At 37.9% G+C, this 19,070-nt stretch overlaps 1 protein-coding gene across 3 annotated transcripts in view; it reads left to right on the top strand.

Moving 5' to 3' along the window:
- Nucleotides 1-12,429, top strand: part of LOC150047258 (bifunctional heparan sulfate N-deacetylase/N-sulfotransferase 3) — a 137,775-nt gene extending 125,346 nt beyond the window's left edge. For 2 of the 3 annotated variants that reach the window (XM_090356652.1, XM_090356653.1), the window contains exons 13-14: nt 7,998-8,100; nt 10,114-12,429. In XM_090356652.1, coding sequence (XP_090212778.1) covers nt 7,998-8,100; nt 10,114-10,233 — 223 coding nt within the window. In that variant the 3' untranslated portion in view covers nt 10,234-12,429. The remainder of the gene's footprint in view (nt 1-7,997; nt 8,101-10,113) is intronic. The other variant, XM_090356654.1, reaches the window with a different exon arrangement.
- Nucleotides 12,430-19,070: the final 6,641 nt, after the last annotated feature.

The raw sequence follows: 19,070 nt of genomic DNA, 5'->3' as shown, positions 1-19,070 counted from the left end.
TGTGCCTAAAGCACCACTGAATGAAAAAGACAGGGTTATGGAGTTGGCCCATAGTGCTTTTTCAGTCTAAATCTCAGTTCCAGAGACACATGATTTTCCTTTCATTATACTCTTTACTGTGTGCCAATTTAGAAAGTAAGAGGAAAGTTTCTTTTACCTCTCAGCACCCCTGGCAGTGAAGAGTTGGAAAGAAAACCTCACACACTGCTTACATTCTGTATAAGTCACACACTGAGACCTGTAGGAGAGGCAGTTTGGTTTAGAGGATCACAGAGAAGTTTTGTGCTTCCTTCCTGAGAGTCGCTTACTTTTTTTTGTTACTATTAACCTACACACTCTGTTTTATGTGTTCCTAGTACTGCTAAAGTCTTGCAGATGTGAGTTAAAGTATTAACAGACTCTAGCCTTAAGCATTTAACATCCAACTTAACCTCTAAGGAAGCCTAGTGATTTTTGCTACAGTTGGAAATCCAAGTCCACTTTTTGCCTTCTATCTTTTTAAGCATCTCTTTAGAAGAGAAAGCTTTTATTTTCTAAATAGTTTTCTATTTCAAGTTGTCTTATCTTCGGGTGTTTTCTTTTATAGAGCATATGGCAAGGCACTGTATTTTCAGAAAGGAAAAAAGAAGTGGAGTATTCTATAAAAACATAATCTCTTTCCTATGGAATGGCCCTTGACCTGCATGCTGTGTATTTGTCTCCTCTGTATCCAACTCAGCAGCAAGGAGGGGGGGGGTTGTTGGTTTTTTTTTTCAACTCCACTGCTGAGAAAAGGCAATGTAAACTAAAAAGAAATTAATGCCAAAGCAATGTTCTATATACAAAGAACTGTGGGCCATTTCACACCTGGGATGTATCTGCCTAAAATTCCCTATTATATGATTCTCTTCTTGGTGGGGGGCTCAGTGGGTAAGCAAGAAAGTGGGATCACAGGATAAGCACAGAAACCACAGTTTCTAGTCCAGTGGAGATGCGCAGGCTCTCCCCCTGCTGATAAAGATAATGCACTTCCAGTCACTTTCTTTTTCTATTTTCTTGCCAATCATCAGTTGGCCTGACAGAGCTTGTAACAAACCAGCAGTGCACTTGTAAAATATCTGGAAGTTTTGTGCCATTGTCTTGGGTCTACAGTGGCCTTTCTCTACCCTATGCCCTTTGCAAGTTGTTTATCTGTTTATCTGTTCCTACAATACAGCTACCGTCAGTAATGTTGCACTCACAGCTGTTTCACGGTACAAAATGCATATTCTCAGAAATGACAATTACCAAGAGACTCTGTTTGATTTGGTATTGCTTGCTTCCCTACTAATGATAGTAGTTTACCTCTTCAGTGTTAAAAACTTTCTTTCAGTTAGTCTTGTATGAATGTACTAAACTTACAAACCAATACAAATCCTCAAGTAACCACATAGCACAACAGAAATAGATGAAAGACTTGTATCTTAAGGATTTGCTATGCAATCTTGCAAGAATACTCTTAAGAGTACCCTAAGAGGTGTCAAACTGATAGTTTTCAATATAGAAATTCCAGTATCAAAACTATTCTCAAGAAGAATGATTCCAGTCAGTCCTGGAGCTTGAACTCTGGGCCTAGGCACTGTTCTTAGACACTTTGCTCAAGGCTAGTGCTCTGCCACTTGAGCCATAGCACCACTTCTGGCTTTTTCTGAGTACATGATACCAAGGAGTGGAACCCAGGGCTTCGTGCATGCTAGGCAAGCACTCTACCACTAGGCTGGCCCCAAATTATTCCATTCTTGAAAAATCTTCCACTGTCAAAGTACCGTTTACTCCTCATAATTTCTAGGTTTTGTGTGTGTGTGTGTGTGTGTGTGTGTGTGTGTGTGTGTGTGTGTGTGTACTGGGGCTTGAACCAAGGCCTCACATTTGGCTTGTTCACTCACAATTGGTACTCTACCACCTGAGTCATTCATCCAGCTCTGTGCTTAATTAATTGGAGATGAGAGTCTCATGTATCTATCTGTCCAGGCAGCTTCAAACCAAGATCCTCAGATCTCAGCCTCCTGAGTAGCCAGGATTATAGTGTGCCATCAGCAAGCACTCAGATCCTTCTCACAATTTCTAAAGAAAATGTCAGGAATTCCAAATATAAAGTCATCAGAAAGTTTGATGTTTTAAAATAGCTCAGTACAGTCACATTTTGAGTATGTTTAAAACAAGTCAACTTTTGCAGTGAGCTTGAGTGTGCTATGAGAAATTTCGCATTTAATTAAAGTAAGTTATCATTTTACACCTCTTGTTCAACATAACTGTAATTCCAAAATAATAACTTGGATTGATATAATGGTAATAATTTCATTAAGCCTACATGTAATACAGTGTTTCAAACTGGCTAATCATTTGAAACAACAGAGGGGGAAAAAACGAACAGAAGGAAAACAATGCCTGATATGGATGGTGCTAATTTATACAAGCTAAAATGGAAAATATAAGCTGTTGTTTCCCATAAATATATCCATTCAATTATCACCTAGCCATCAATGACCAAGACCAAAGTCTTCACATTCAAAAATACTAGTTAATGTTTTTGTTAAGCATAATGAAACTAAATTTTATTGTATGAATTATTAATTTGCTCAGAAAATTTCACTAAGTGAGCAATGGGAATTTAAAAGCCAGAGACTAAAAATTTCATATGTGTGTGGTGTGTGTGTGTGTGTGTGTGTGTTTTGTATTTTGTGGATGAACCTTAGCACAGTCATAAAGGACAAAATCTCTTTCAAAATTCAGAAATATTGGGACCAGGAGTTTGGACTAGTGGTAGAGTGACTGCCTAGAATGCACGAAGACCTGGATTTGATTCCTTGGTACCATACACCTAGAAAAAAATAGCTGGAAGTGGCTCTGTGACTCAAGTGGTAGAGCTCTAGACTTGAGAAAGACCAAGGACAGTACTCAGGACCTGAGTTCAAGCCCCAGAACTGGCAAAAAAAAAATTTTTTTTCAGAAAGATTTCAATTGTTTCTAATATCCTTTTTCTTGCAAACAAATTTATATTCTTTTCCAACCCACTGCCAATGAGTTTGAGTAATAAAAAAAATCTACCATGTTTTTAGTAACAAAACATAGCAACATATTGACTAAAATCTGTTGTTTCTTCTTATAACTCACAGGAGTACCTGAAAATGCTAAGTATTGAAAAGAAAATGAAGTCTATCCAGTTTCTTTTTTATAATTATCTTTAAGTAGCATAAGGGAGGTATCATTTAACAAAGCAGTATGTGAATGCAATGCATTTTGACCCTGTATCACCTCCTTCAACCATCTCATCCCCCTTCCACCTACCACTTCCTGTATGTTTCTTATCTACCTTTCACCACAAGGCCCCACCCCCTCTTTGTAAGTACCCATTTCTTGATGCTTATTTTGTTGGATTTTGACTCTTTTTTTTTTTTTTAAGTTGGTCGAGGAGTTTGAACTCTGGGCCTGGGTGCTATCTCTGAGCTCTTTAGCACAGGGCTGGCACTCTACCCCTTGAGCCACAGCGACACTTCTGGTTTTCTAGTGGTTAACTGGAGATGAGAGTCTTGTGGACTTTCCTGCTCGGGCTGGCTTTGAACCTCGATCCTCAGAGCTCAGCCGCCTGAGTAGCTAGGATTATAGATGTGAGCCACCCCTGCCCAGTTGACTTTGTCTTTCTGAAGAAATTATACTGAGTTCTCCGCAGCATCTGTTATAATTCAATTAATTACCCAATTTCTGATAGATTTTTAAAGGGATTGCAGTATTTCAAAATATATAGATATGTGTCATAAATGTTTTTTAGGTTCTAGGTTTATCTACACACACACACACACACACACAGAGAGAGAGAGAGAGAGAAGAAGCAGAATTAGAATTCATTTATCTCTGGAATTCACACTTCCAGTCTCTTAAGCTCTTCCCATGGGCACAAGATGTTAGAAGAGAAAAACAATACTGTGAGTTTTCCTAATGGATAGTATGTCAACAAAAAATATGACTTTAATAATTAGAATGTTAAAACTATCTTTTTAAAATGGTTTCTGGCACAGGGACAGAAACCATCTCTAGACACACTACGTGTCACTTTACAAATAAATATGTAACCATACTTACACAAATTAAAACCACATTGAGATACCACTCCATGCCCATCCATATGGCTAAAATCCAAAAGTAAAACCAAGAGTTATAAATCCAAAAAAAATACTAAATGTTGGCAAGAATGTAGAGAAACTGGAACCCTCACATACTAGCCATGTTGGAAATCTGTTTTGCAACTTGTTAACAATTAAATAGGTGGCTGGGAGTGTGGCTTGGTGATAAGAGTGCATGCCTAGCATACACAAAGCCCTGGGTTCAATTCCTAGGTACCACATATACAGACAGAAATGGTGCTGTGGCTCAAAGGATAGAACACTACCCTTGAGAATGCTAAAGGGAAGTGCCCAGGCCCTGAATTCAAGTCCTAGGGCTGGCAAAAATAAACAAACAAACCAACAAACAAACAGAAACTCATCATCTATATAATTCTATTGCTGGGGATCAACATCAAAATAAAAAAAATCCAATATCATTAAAAAACACTGGTGGCATTCTTTGTTACAAGCTAAAAACAAGAAACAATCCAAGCCTCCAGCAACTGGAAAATGATTTAATTTGGTGAATTCATACCAGAAGATAAAAAGGAAATGTCCTTAAGTGCCTTAAGTCAAAAAGGTTGTACACATCTAGGATGGAGAAAAGGAAGAGGAAAATTGACCCTGAGCAGGCTCCCGAGATTTTTTTGAGGCAATAGAGATGTTCTAAAATTATTGTGGGGATAAACATACTATGGCATCCTTTAACTGTAATAGTAAAGGTTATGACATGCAAATTATGCCTTAAGAATAAAATGTGGGATGGAGTGGTAAAGTGCTTGCCTGGAATGCACAAGTATGTGACTGGAATTAAATGAATTAAAACAATTCATTAGAGTGTAAGAAGTATGCTTGCTTTTGGAGAGAAACCATGGGGGGGGACCTCTGATCTCGTCCTACACTAGTAACTACAATAACCATATTTCAATTTTGCAATTTATCTGCAATTTTTACAGGGAAATATTACTTCAACTTAACAGCATTTCAGACATACTTTAACCTTTAAGTGTTATCTAAATCTTCCTTGGTTTTCTTCTGCTTGAGGTGAATCATGTTTTAATGTAGAAATAATGTAGATGTGCCAGTGGTTAAATACTGATATCCCCAGATGATACTACATACAAGTGTAAGCCCATGCAGTGAAGTTTTGTGAATGACTACTGTGTATATGACTATTACCATAAACTATTACCATGTCCAGGACAGGTGAGTCATAAAGGCAGGGGCTCACTTCAGGAGGGGCTCACTTACGAGTATGGCAGCCAGTGCTTATGTAGAAAGCTTGTTTCCTTCCTGTTCCATTAAACTTGAGTAGTTCTAAGGCTAACAATAGTGATTGGGCCAAAGGCTACTCTTCAGAGGTACATTCCTGCTCTTATGAGTAGATGTGAGGAGATCTGTAGTTCTGTCAGACTTTTTCAGATGGGCTCAGACACAGTATGGTTTGTGGACTCAAAATAAAAACAGCAGGCCCTCTTTTTCTTCCTGTTCTCTGAGGAACAAGATTCTCCCTTGGGCCACCTAGAAAATGGTGATTTCCTTTCCCTCTGCCTTTCCATACTGATTTCCACACCACTCCCTGTGACCTTATGTACAGACATCTGTTCTTGGTCACACATACACACACACACACACACACACACACACACACACACACACTCAGTTCTTAACTCAATAAAACCCCGAGTGACAGTCTGCTACATGACATCTAATCAATTAGCAGAGATGAAAGAAAAGCCTGTTTTTCTTTTATTCTTAATTTTGACACATGTGAAATCCAAACTTTCTGGGCTGGGAATGTGGCCTAGTGGTAGAGTGCTTGCCTAGCATGCGCGAAGCCCTGGATTCAATTCCTTGGTACCACATTCTCAGAAAAAGAAATGGCTCAAGTGGCAGAACTAGTGTTCACTTGAGCAAAGTGTCCAAGGACAGTACCCAGGCCCTGAGTTTAAGCCTCAAGACTGGCAAAAAAATAAATAAATAAAATTCTTAGAGAAGCTTGTTGTAAGTCTTAATGCACAGGATAAATATGTCCCAGCCATGTATCTATAGCCACATGTATGAACAAAACAATAGCAGCTGCTCTGGAATCTGAATTTTGATCATGAATACTTAAAACCTGTCAGAATCTTCAAATTCAGAAACTGATGTCATCAAAATAGTAATAAAAAATTATGTCAGAGAAACGATGCTTATCAGAGTTTTGTGAAGGGTTTTCTGCATAGATTTAAATAATACTACATTTATTAATGCCCACTTCATTCCTCTGAACATAAAATTAATTAATTCAGTTGTTTTTATCTATTGAAACAAGAACAGACACTGCATGAAGATGTATCATATTGTTTCATGATCTTACACTTTAATGATAACAAGGAATAAAAAATGATGTGACTTTATTGTTTCCAATAGCCAAAGCCAACAGGTAGTAACCTGAATTTAGATTCTTTGCATGAGGCTCTCATAAATTCCACAAGATTAGCTACATATAGACATATTAAATCAGACAAGAGTTGAAAATGTTTTATTGATGCACAGTTTTACAAATAAAAAAAATTTCCAATCACAATTACACAACTCAATTAATTTTAACATATATAGTTGAATCCAACATAATGAAGTCACAGAACATTTCAGTTCATGTAGAGTTTTGTCATGTTCTCATGCATTCAGACATTTTTCCTTAGTCCTGGACTCTAGTAAGCAGTCCATGTACTTTCCACCACTTAGCATATCTTTTTACTTTCTTCTGTTTCTTTTTTTCCATACATTTTTGTTGTAATTAATAGAAGGGTTACATTATATTCACCAGATAGAAGGTACATTACTTCACATACATTGATACCCTTTCTCGTGTGTAAGTAGTATTCCTTTCACCAACTGATGCATAGAAAAGTCGTTTCCACTATTGGCTATTAATAGACAAATCATTTCTACCAGCAATATTTGATATTTCTACTTGTTTCAAATAGCAATCTTTAAAGTTACACATGCCCATGAATTTTTAGCTTTAATTTTCATTTCCCTGATGACTGGCAATGCTGACTAAATTTTCATTTGGTTATTGATCATTCATATTCATTTTTTGGTTAAATGTTTCTTTCAGCCTGGTACCAGTAGCTCATGCCTGTAATCATAGCTATTCAGGAGGATGAGATATGAGGATTGAAGTTTGGAGCCAGCCAGGCAGGAAAGTTCATGAGATTCTTATCTCCAATAAACTATTCAGAAAAAGCCAGAAGTGGGGCTATCACTCAAATGGTAGAGCACTAGATTTGAGCACAAAGAGGCTCGGGGACTATTTAAATCCACAGACAAGGATGAAGACTAATTTGTCATTTTTTAAATAGTATTGAAAAATATATAGGGGCCAAGAGCATAACCTAGTAATAGAGTACTTGCCTAGCATGCACAAAGGCCTGGGTTCAATTTCTCAGTATCACATACACAGAAACAGCCAGAAGTGGTTCTGTGGCTCAAGTGGTAGATCACTAGCCTTGTGAAAGCTCAAGGACAGTGGCCAGGCCCTGAATTCAAGACCCAGGACTGGCAAAAAGAAAAAAATAGGCTGAAATTTCATTATTTTTTCCTTCCAGATAAAGAAGACAGCCTTATTAATTTCTATTAATAGGAAATTGTATGCTGGATTTTTTTCTATTAAGAATCTGGCAAACTTACAAATATGACAGATGGACTGAGAATTCAGAAGTGTGCCAAAGTATTTTATGGAAAGGGCTGAGCAGAAAATATTCTAGTTTCCCTAGTTGTAGACTGACATCCATTTAAGTATTTATGCTAATGGTCAATATGTTATATAAACCGCTTTAAAATACTGTTTTAGTCTTTTGTTTGTTTGTGTTTGTCTTTTTTTTCTAGATTTGACTCTCACAAAGGCTTCTGGTGTCAGCTACTGGAAGAAGGTAAAACAAAATGCCTTGGGAAGAGTAAAGGGAGAAGATACCCTCCAATGGATTCTGATGTGAGTATGGTACTCACACCCCAAATATGAAAGTTGATGAGCAATAACACTGTGTAGATTCTGATTAAAGTCAAGTCAGTCTTTCTGAAAACTCAGTGACATTTGAGTTTCAATGCATCTAAGTTGGCTTGCTTTGATTTTCCAATTACATTTTTTTTGCCAGTCATGGGGACTGAACTCATGGCCTAAACACTATCCTTGGGCTTTCTCAAGGCTAGAGCTCTACCACTTGAGCCACAGCACCACTTCCAGCTTTTTTCTATGTATGTGGTACCGTCGAATCAAACCCGGATCTACGTGCATGCTAGGCAAGCACTCTTACCACTAGGCCAACTTCCCGGCCCTCCAGTTACATTTTATTACCTGCCATGTGAGAATGAAGAAAATAATAATAGAATTTTCAGTGGTGAAATCAAACAAAAAGATAACTTCTCCCTGAAACAATACTGGCACCTATACAGAAATTTTAGCACTAAAAATTTTAACTGAAACCATGACAGACCAGGTCTCTAAGAAGGGAGACATGCCTGCGGTGTAGCACCTAGAATTCTGTTTATTCTGTTCAGAATGGTGTCATGGAGAACATAATGCTAAAGTATAGCTCTGTATTTTTACAGACTATATAATGCTATCACACATATAGGGAAATTTATTCATATTTTTATTTCACAGTCAACCTGCATAGCATGTATACCTGGAATATATGAATGCAAGTGGATTACAAACTTTAAGTAAGACCTAACAATAAATCTGAATTTATTTTTACAAGTCTTGTCAGATTACAAGACTTTGAGGACCATTTGTCATGTCAGGCCTGTTTCTGCTCACTAAGCTCACAATTAAATTCTGAATAGAAAGCAGGGAAGAGGGAAGTTCCCTTATTCTGATAAAGAAATTACATTCTCAGGACTCTAGTAGCAAAATACAGCCTTGTAGCTATGAAAACAATCCTTAGACATTAAAAGAAATGGAAGGGTGATTTTTATGATATTTTCAAGAAGGAACTATTTGAAAAATAGGTATAGCTGTAGATGATAGAGATATATCAACAGTACTGGGGTCTGAACTAAGCATCCCTTGCTTGCTCAACAGCCACTCTATATTAAGCACACATCCAGCTGTATTTTTATACTGGTCATTTTGAGATAAGGTCTTACTTCCTTGCCTGAACCCACCATCTGCCTATATCTTACATTTCCCTCCAGAGCTGATATGGCAGATATCTGTCACCACACCTAGCTTCTTTCAAGTGGATAGATTCTTTTGAATTTGTCTGTCCGGTCTGGCCTGGATCTATGATCTAACTCAATTCACCCTCCCATAAAGTGTGATGCTAGGCATACATCACCACACAACACCCAGCTATGTGATGGAGGGGTCTCACACGTCCACTTGAACTGGCTTCATACCAGGACCCTCTCAATCTCAGCCTCCCAAGAAATTACAAGCATGAGATACCAGCACCACTTGGCTAAAATATACTATGTTTATGTGAAAACTATATATTAAAGCTAAAAAATTTTTGAAAACAGTACAGAATGTCTTTTTAGGCACTGAGTTTTACTTTGGTTAATGTAGACATACTGATATATTATATACAAACATTGGTGGTAGAAATAGATAGGAAAAACACATTTCAATATATCAATTCTATATCGCTCAACAAAATACTACGTTATACAGATTGGGTTTACTTGGGGGAGTATAGCAGCTGGTGAAAATAGCTTCTAGAGAGAAGGTAAAAACAAGCCTCCACAAAGGTAATGGAAATATAAACATATAGATGGACAAGGGAGGGAAAGCTTTTGACTCACTGTTACCCTCTCCTAGTATGCTGAGAAATGCCAGAAGCCCTCACCTCAAGACTGTTCACAACACATTGTAAGATGTGCTAACTAAATAGTCCACCTCATTGATAAAAATTTTAGTCCAGATATGTAAGCATTGTGAAGGCATGTAAAATACGCTCCAATAAACAATAAAATGTGCTTTTCTTTCTTCTGGCCCTCTCAGAGCAGAGCATTTCTGTCAAGCTACTATAGAGACCACAACGTGGAGCTCTCAAAGCTACTGCACAAACTGGGCCAGCCTCTGCCATCCTGGCTGAGACAGGAGCTGCAGAAAGTGAGATAGCACTGAGCAAATGAAAACAACAACAACAACAAACTTCTGGAGCAACCAACCTCCATGAGATAACACATACCTTTTCCAAAGCTTCCAGAAGCTACCAAAAGGCTATCAAAATATAATATATACCTCTTCAAAATAAGAAAAAAAAAGTTCCTTCCATATGCTGGCATGTGGATGACTAGGAATAAAAGGGAGGAAAAAAGCCTTGAAACCTATGGCTTTCCTCCTCACCCATCTCAGAGTCTGTGGGATTATCGTAGACTACTGTGCACTCTTGTGGAAGTCAATAGCAACCAACATAAATAACAAACAAACGCAGGACTGCTGCACTTCATAGTAATCATTACACTTTTGTATAGCAACGAAGATTGTGTCTCTGTAGATTTTTAGATCACTGTTTGCCTGTACAATGTTTTCTTATTTGTGGATTCTATAAAGTATACTGCAAAATGAGAATCAAATAAATGCATAAATAATTCACCATGTAATATACAATTCCAAAACAACACTCGTGGAAAAAAAATGCCTGCCAAAATTCAGATCCACCCTAGTTATTTAGAAAGAATTGTGTGTCATAATTTGTGATACATCATGGGTGGAAGAGTATCATCTATGGGCTTTATTTGCATCAAAAATCAAAAAGAGAGATGTGTGAAGAATAATGGTTTACATATAGAATCAAGGGCATTTATATAAAAAGTACTTATTCTTCCACCATAATGTTACTATCAGAATAAAATACAAAATAAAATATAGTATTGCAAACCTGTTGGATGGTGAATAGAAACATAGCATAAATGACATCAGTAAGCAATAATATATTTGTGCTCCCTCTAGGAGGGAGACATGATTGAGAACTCTATGCCTATATGCTGAAAATCTATTCCAGTCCTCTAGTTCTATAGAAATGCATGCATACAGTCTGAAATATGTGTCATCACCAGAAGCAAGCTGACTTTTAATTGTTAATAGCTTACTTTGCTATTCCCCCAAAACACAACCCACTCAAAGAAAACCAGGGAATTTCCCTAGATGCTATGTTTAGGGTATTTACATTTAAATTTTTGATAAAATGACATTTTTGCCAAGAAGTCCAAAATAAAAATTGTACAATGTACAAATTTATAATTTTAAAAAATGAATTAATAAGTCAGGCACTAATGGCTCACACCAGTAATCTTAGCTATTCAGGAGGCTGAGATCTAAGGATTGCAGTTTGAAGCCTGCCCAGGCAGTCTTTGAGGCCCTTATCCCCAACTAATCAGGAAAAATCAATAAGTAGAGCTGTCTCTGAAATGGTAGAGCACTAGCTTAGAATATGAAAGCTCAGGGACATCACCCAGGCCTTGAGTTCGAACCTCAGGAACTGGTACAAAAGAAAAAATGTCTTAAAACAAAGCAGAGTCATTTGGGAAAAAAATGAATCTTTATGCTTACTGCTATCTCTTTTGAAGCAGCACATGGCAAATGTACCAAGAAAACTGCCATTGTTTTTCATTAGGAGGCTCAAATATAGAATGGACCCAGTAGTCACACCCAAGGCCATGTTTTCTTTGGGCAACAATGCTTCTACTGATGAAAGAAAGTAAAACTGATCCATATCTACTTTTAAAGATGAGACTGTACAATTGAACGCCTAAATAAAGTTAATAATGGCACCCTGTAACTTAGTAGGTCTACTCAGCAGCCAAAAACTCATCCTTTAATATACAAATGCTATTATCATGCTCAATTCTGTGTAAGCAAAGGAGAAAAAAGAAGAGATGGTACCACACTTAATAGTTTGGGCAATAGCATCACATTCTAGAAGTCATGCATGATTTCTATACCATATACCCACGCAGATTATACCCACACAGATTATATGTACATCAGAAAATAACATGAATAGTGAAGAAAAGAATGAGATGTAATGTCATTAAAAACTAGCTCTGTATAAAATCCCCTTTCTATTGCTTACAATATGGAACTTCTTCAGGAAGAAATGAAATGGTGTTTATAGCTATAATACTCTAGTCATTCACATTGAATGAAATTTATTGGGAACATTTTTTTCTCTGAGTTTTTTAAAAGAAAAAAGTCTGGATATAATTATGATAGTGGCATGGTACCTCATATGTATAACAATAAATTCTGATTAGAAAACTATTTGGGATCTGGTGATTTTAAATATTACAAGTATTGAAAGTATTGCATAGCTTGGTGAATGTGGGTATATACATACCCACACATATATATACACATATATATATCCCAGACACATACAAACATACACACACACACACACACACACACACACACACACACACACCTTTTCTCTGGGGAAGCCTGATCAATACATTCAATGTGGCATGGAATCCATCAACAAGAAAATCTACCAACTACTGTGTGTGATTCACACCAATAGCCAAAGATAACTCAATAGAATTAAAAGAGAACTAAATCTTTTTTTTCATTGTCTTTAATTAACTCATTTTAAATTTATTTTAATTTCCCCATTGCAATACCCTGTAATGATCACATGTATAAATATATATATTTACATATAAATGTATATATGAAATGATACATAAAACTCTGAGATTATACAGCATTTTAAACTTGCATGTCTCCTATCTATCTATTTATAGATATAGACATCGCTATTGGTGCTATTAATACTGAGAGTCGATTGGATGTTTGGATGTTGATAATCTAACAATTCAAATGCTAATCTTATCCAGAAACACCCATATTACCATACCTCATAATGTTTAACCAGCTCTCTGGATATCCTGGGGCCCAATCTAGCTGACACATGAAATTAGCCATAATATTCACCCAGCAGTCCCTCCCTTTCAAGGGTGTCAAAACAAATTTTATCCATTAAATGCTTACAGGATGAAGTCTCCAAATACTGTTAAGAAGAATCTATTTATTTTTCCACTTTTTACAATACAGGAAAATGATTTAAACTGAATGAAATGTGAGACATTTCCAAAGCACACAGAATCTGTGACAAATTTACATCAAACTGTCTACATCAAACTTCTCCTTGGTTATGAGAGAATAAATTAATGTGGGAAATGCCTGCTGTCTATATTTTTGCTGCCAAAATGTTCTATTCAAATCAATAACAGAAATAGAAATAAGGCCTTGCTCGGAAACATTATGCATGGTTTATACAGTTGGACCAGAAAAGATGGGTTTTCTTACTTTATTTGGTTTACAACATTCTGAACCTGAATATTGTGTATGTTCATATGTGTGCATGTGTGTGGTGTCACCACTTTAAACAGAAATGCAAGCTAAATATGCTATATATTCCTAGGGTTTCAGTACATTGTTTCAAATTTTAATATCCTTCAAAAAATGGAACTGTTTCTTTTTTTTTTTTTTTTGCCAGTCCTGGGGCTTGAACTCAGGGCCTGAACACTGTCCTTGGTCTTTCACAAGGCTAGGGCTCTACCAGTTGAGCACAGCACCACTTCTGGCTTCTTCCATATATGTGGTACTGAGAAATTGATCCCAGGTCTTGGTACATGCTAAGCAAGTACTCTACCACTATGCTAAACTCCCAACCCAGTATATGGAACTTTTTCAAGCCACAATACAGGTATATAATAAAAAATAGTTTTACTTTATTTATGATTTAAAAGTTTGATAAATTTATAAGAATTTGAAGATTATGGATTGGAAGATGTAACTCAAGATAGACCTGCCTAGCAAATGTGAGACCCTGAGTTCAAACTCCAGTACCAACAAAAAGAAGACTTTAAAGATCACAAATTGGGAAGCAAGAAAAAAATTTAAATATTGATAAATTCTCACTCCCATTTAACCATCAACTTCAGAAAGCTCTATTTTTTTAACCGCAATTAATGGCTATGGTCCAATTAAAATAGCAAAGGGGGTAAACTGAACTTCAGCTCGACATCTGTGAAAAATAATTAACATGGGGGAAACAACTTTGGGGACTCAGTTTCAGTTCTCCCAATGGAAGTAAAATACAATCATCAGTAATAAGGGGACACTGTTTATACCCTGCTTTTATTTTACCATATGGAGATATATCCATTAATACCATATTTGATTTGTTTCAATTGTATTAATTGAGTATGTTCCTGGAGGAAGTCAGTCCTTTCTAGTAGAATCTACAGTTTTCAATATTCTCTTTAGCTCTTTATTATTATAAAACTGAAATGTGCAAGGTAAGTCACTAGAGCCATTAGACATGTTGACATTTTCATGTCATCATCCTAAATGAACAGTCCTAAGGCAAAACCTTGTACTGGCTTAAACACTAAGTAACAGTCCAACAGAGCCATCTAGTGGCCTCAAAAAATTGATACCCATATCATTTTGTTCCATTCCATCAAGTTTTATCTACTTTTTATTTTATTATCATTAAAATAGTTGTACAAAGGGGTTTCAATCCGACGGGTCAGATTATGATTATAATGCATCATGATCAGTGGCAGCATTTCTATCCAGTCCCTTATCTGTCTACACCCATCCTCTCTGTTCTCTTTACAATGATTCAAAAGTGTTCTGAGATAGGTTACAGAAATAAATGCCTCCTGTCATGAAATATCTATACTGTCTACAATTGGGAGAAAACAATAAAGAAAATAAGTAATTTTAACAAGTGGCCACACATCCTCTAAATTATTTTAATATATCTAGTATTTTACAAGTTATATATTTTACAAATATAGATTACAAATACTGCAGAACAGTAATAAGTCCTCCATCTTAATATGCCATATTAAACATTAATAACAAATCATCCCAAATGCATGTAAGCAACAACATGCAAGCAAAAAAAATTTTCATTAAATTAATCACCCATGCCAGAAGTGTGGCCTAGTGGTAGAGTGCTTGCCTAGAATTCATGAAGACCTGGGTTGAATTCCTCGGTACCATATACATAGCAAAAAAAAAAAATAGAGATTCCCTTCTTGAACACTTGTTTGTTAAACATGTCATTTGAAATATGATGTAAAAATCAATGTTAATAAATTCTTTAATTAAAAAAAAAGCTGTAAATGATGCTGTGGCTCAAGTGGTAGAGCTCTAGCCCAAGGATAGTGCTCAGGTCCTGAGTTCTAAGCAGGACTGGCAAAAAAAAGAAAAAAAGAAAAAAAAAAAGAAAACCTGCAGATCCTGAGTTCAATGAGGTCAAACTCCAGTGGCAATCAATTTACTCAAAAAAACAAACTGGGAGTTTGGCCTAGTGGTAGAGTGCTTGCCTACCATGCACGAAGATCTGAGTTGGATTCCTCAGTACCATATACATAGAAAAAAATGTTGGAAGTGGTGCTGTGGCTCAAGTGGTAGAGCACTAGCCTTAATAAAGTCCAAGGGCAGTGCTCCAGGCCCTGAGTTCAAGCCCCAGGTATGGCAAAAAATAAAAATAAAACATTCTGCAATGACTGATCTGGACAGATCATTATCTTTGTAACTTTGCTGCCATCTTGCTTACACTATTCTAGTCAATCTAGGCTTAATTTTGTTCCTGGCACATGTCTCTAAATTATTTCACCAATACAAGCAATCCAAAAGGCAATAGAGTCATTTTTGGGGGGGAGGGAGGTCAGTTACAGGGCTTGAACTCAGGGTCTGGACACTGTCCCTGAGCTTTTTTGCTCAAGGCTAACTCTCTACCACTTTGAGCCACAGTTCCATTTCCAGTTTTCAGGTATTTAATTGGAGATGAGTCTTATGGACTTTCCTGCCCTGGCTGGCTTTGAACCATGATCCTCAGAATTCAACTTTCTGAGTACCTAGACTTACAGGGATAAACCACCAGCACAAGTCAATCTGTTAGGCTAATCTCAAAAGCAACATTTCTTTCTCTATGCAGTCAAGTGGGATACCTAAGGAAGCAACATGAGGTGGGAACTGCAAGAAATCCATAACTTACCATAATCAATACGGCCACTATGGAACTACTACTAGATATAAGCATCTCTTCTCCCTCACTTTCAAGTCTTTGACCTAATAGCATATTCTCAATAAGACCATAATTTGTTTTAAACCAGAATGAACTTTTAAAAATGTTCAATTCCTACCCTCCCTGCAATACTTCCTGCTCTTTTTACTCCATACCATTTACTGCTTTTAGCATACCATAGTGTGCTTTAATAGTGTGAATGACTTCTTGAACTTCACTCAGTTACCACTACATTTCCCTTTCTTCCCCTGAATAGTTTTAGGCTAATATGGGCCATAAGAGTATTTTGTAGGATTCAGTAAATGAAGTGATAGTTATGTACTGTACTTCTTATACTTGGAAGGCCTGCACTGAGCATGAGACAAAGTAGTAAATGGTTTCAGTTTGTTACCTATCTGGTGACTAATCTTGTAGGAATAAGATACTAGCCAGTTATGTAGATTCCTCAATTCTTGCCAGATCTCTCTAATTCAACATTACAATAACCTCAACTCTTCAACCCTTTTTTTTTTCATCACTTAAGTAATTTTTTCAACTAGTAGTTAAGTGTACTAGATCTTCAGCTGTATTTTTCTTTTAAATATTTTAGTAACTGTTTGGGTTAAATGGGACAAAAAAAAAATTAATGGCATGAAGTTTGAACTCAGGGTCTTGAGCTTCCCAGGCAAATGAAAGCCATGCCTCTAACCCTTATATTTTTTGAGCAGATGTAAATAACTGGTTGTGTGTGTGTGTGTGTGTGTGTGTGTGTGTGTGTGTGTGTGTGTGTGTGTGTATGTGTGTGTATAAAAGCTGATTCTGAAGCTTGAAATCAGTGAGTGACTGGGCACTATCCATGAGCTTTTTTGTTCAAAGCTAACTACTATTTGAGTTGCAGCTCCACTTCAGCTTCTTGATTAACTGGAGATAAGTCTCATGGACTTTCCTACCCCAGCTGGTTTTGAACCTTGATCCTCAGACCTCAACCTCTTGAGTAGCTAGGATTACAGGGGTGAGCCACTGGCACCTAGCTAACAATTGTCACTGTTTAGGAAAGACAAAGGAGAAGAATGTTATATATTTATTGGCTTATTGATATACAGGAAATGAAGGAGGCACTGCACAATTTAAGTGTATTTTCCAACTATATCACTTAAATTAGACCTAAACAGAAATGATTGTCCTGGTTTCACATAGGTGGCAAATTTGGGGAAATTGAAAAGATTTGTTTGGCTTTCTCATCCTCTATTTCTTAAAAGTATAAAGCTTACACATCATTCTCATTGATGCAAGCCAGAAAAGCCAAAATTGTTAAGAGGAAATAATGAGGTCTATTCCTTAGTAACTTACTTGTACAGTGGTTTTTTTTCCCATGTATATGTAACATGGAGATATGATTTAGGGTTTTTTTATTGCAGTTAATAGAAGGGTTACATTATATTCGCTAGATAAAAAGTGCATTACTTAACAATCATGTTTTTGTCCCCATTTCCCTCCCCCAGAGACGTGACTTAGAAGCAAATTGTGTCACGTGAAATCCCAGATGTGACCAAACAAATTCTCAACAAACAACTAAGCATGCAGGCAATTATTTTTTAAGGTATCAGTTTTGTTTGGGGAATGGCTTTCCACGTCACACGTGACTTCTGTTTCTAAGATGTAGGAATATGCAAGTGTGTTTAATCTCTAATCTTATACTGTGCCACGGTCTGGGTGCTTATACATTATTTTTATTTTATTACATTATTTTGAGTCTCTTTACGGAAATCAGACACACGCATTGACTGAACTCTCTGCATGGCAGATCCAGATGTGCTTTAAAAAGAAAAAAAGTTCACAACAATGACGTCTAAACATCCAACTGATTTAACATTCGCCCGTGGTCTTTTCAGTTGACTGAAAATTGGCAAAATTTCACTGTGAAGAGTATTTTTTTTTAAAAATAAAATATGGTAAAGAGTCCAAAACATGAAATGCACTCATAACTAGACCCGACGGTTTTTTTTTAAGCTTCCAAGGATAGCATGAAGCTTCGGTCTCCTCATAGAATAATTAAATCGGTTATTAATCACTGGCTCTCCTTTCTTCTTGGCTCCCGGGCACGGGCGGGGGAGGGGGGCCCAGCAAGACGGGGAAAAAAAAAATGAACTCTTCGTAGGTGAGTCAACATACCGGGTTTAGAGCGTAAGGCTGCAGAGCCAGGCGTCTCAACACAACGTGGACGACGGCCATGACACCAACATTGTTTCACCCGCCACCGCTTTCCACGATCTCGCGAGAACACCCTCGCTTCCCACCTAGGCGCATGCGTGCCGTGCCAGGTTTCCCCCCACTTCAACTCAGAAGGGGAAAATACCGCGAGAAGAGAAAAGGGCGCGGAGGTGGACGACCGGAAGGGGTGGAGCCCTGACAGAGCACGGGGGAACCCCCCCTCCAAAAAAAGCAGACCGGCCCCGCCCTCCGAGGCACTTCCGCCGGAAATCGTCATCGGGTCTATAAGAGAGCGTGCGCCGGGACGGCTCGTCCTCTTTGGCCCGGCAAGTCGTGGCTCTCGTGTTATCTCGGTGCAGGGTAGCTGGAGTTTGGTTTTGGAGTCACCGAAGTGGAGGCGATCCGGGCGTCTTTGGCTGTGCCGGGAGATGGTGGTTAGAGGAAAGGCTGAGCCCGCTCGGGTCTTCACCGGGCTCCGGGATGGGCCGGTGCGGGGAGGCGCCGTCAGGCCCGCGCCGGAAGACGCGCGCCGGGGAACGGGTCCGCGGGCCTGGCTGGGCCGGCGACGGGGAAGGTAGCTGGGACGCGGTGCCCACCGTGAGTCCGCGCCTGGCTAAATAGCCCGCCCGCGGGACGCGGCGCCGAGCACGCGGGACCCCGCTCGCCCGCCCGGTGAGTGGTGGCGCGGTCTGGGGCGGTTTTCTCCCTCGGAAGT

The sequence above is a fragment of the Megascapheus bottae genome, chromosome 23 (genome assembly GCF_031878675.1).
Source record: "Megascapheus bottae isolate mThoBot1 chromosome 23, mThoBot2.hap1, whole genome shotgun sequence".
Classification (NCBI taxonomy): Eukaryota; Metazoa; Chordata; class Mammalia; order Rodentia; family Geomyidae; genus Megascapheus; species Megascapheus bottae.
This window is presented reverse-complemented; position numbering and strand designations above follow the sequence as displayed.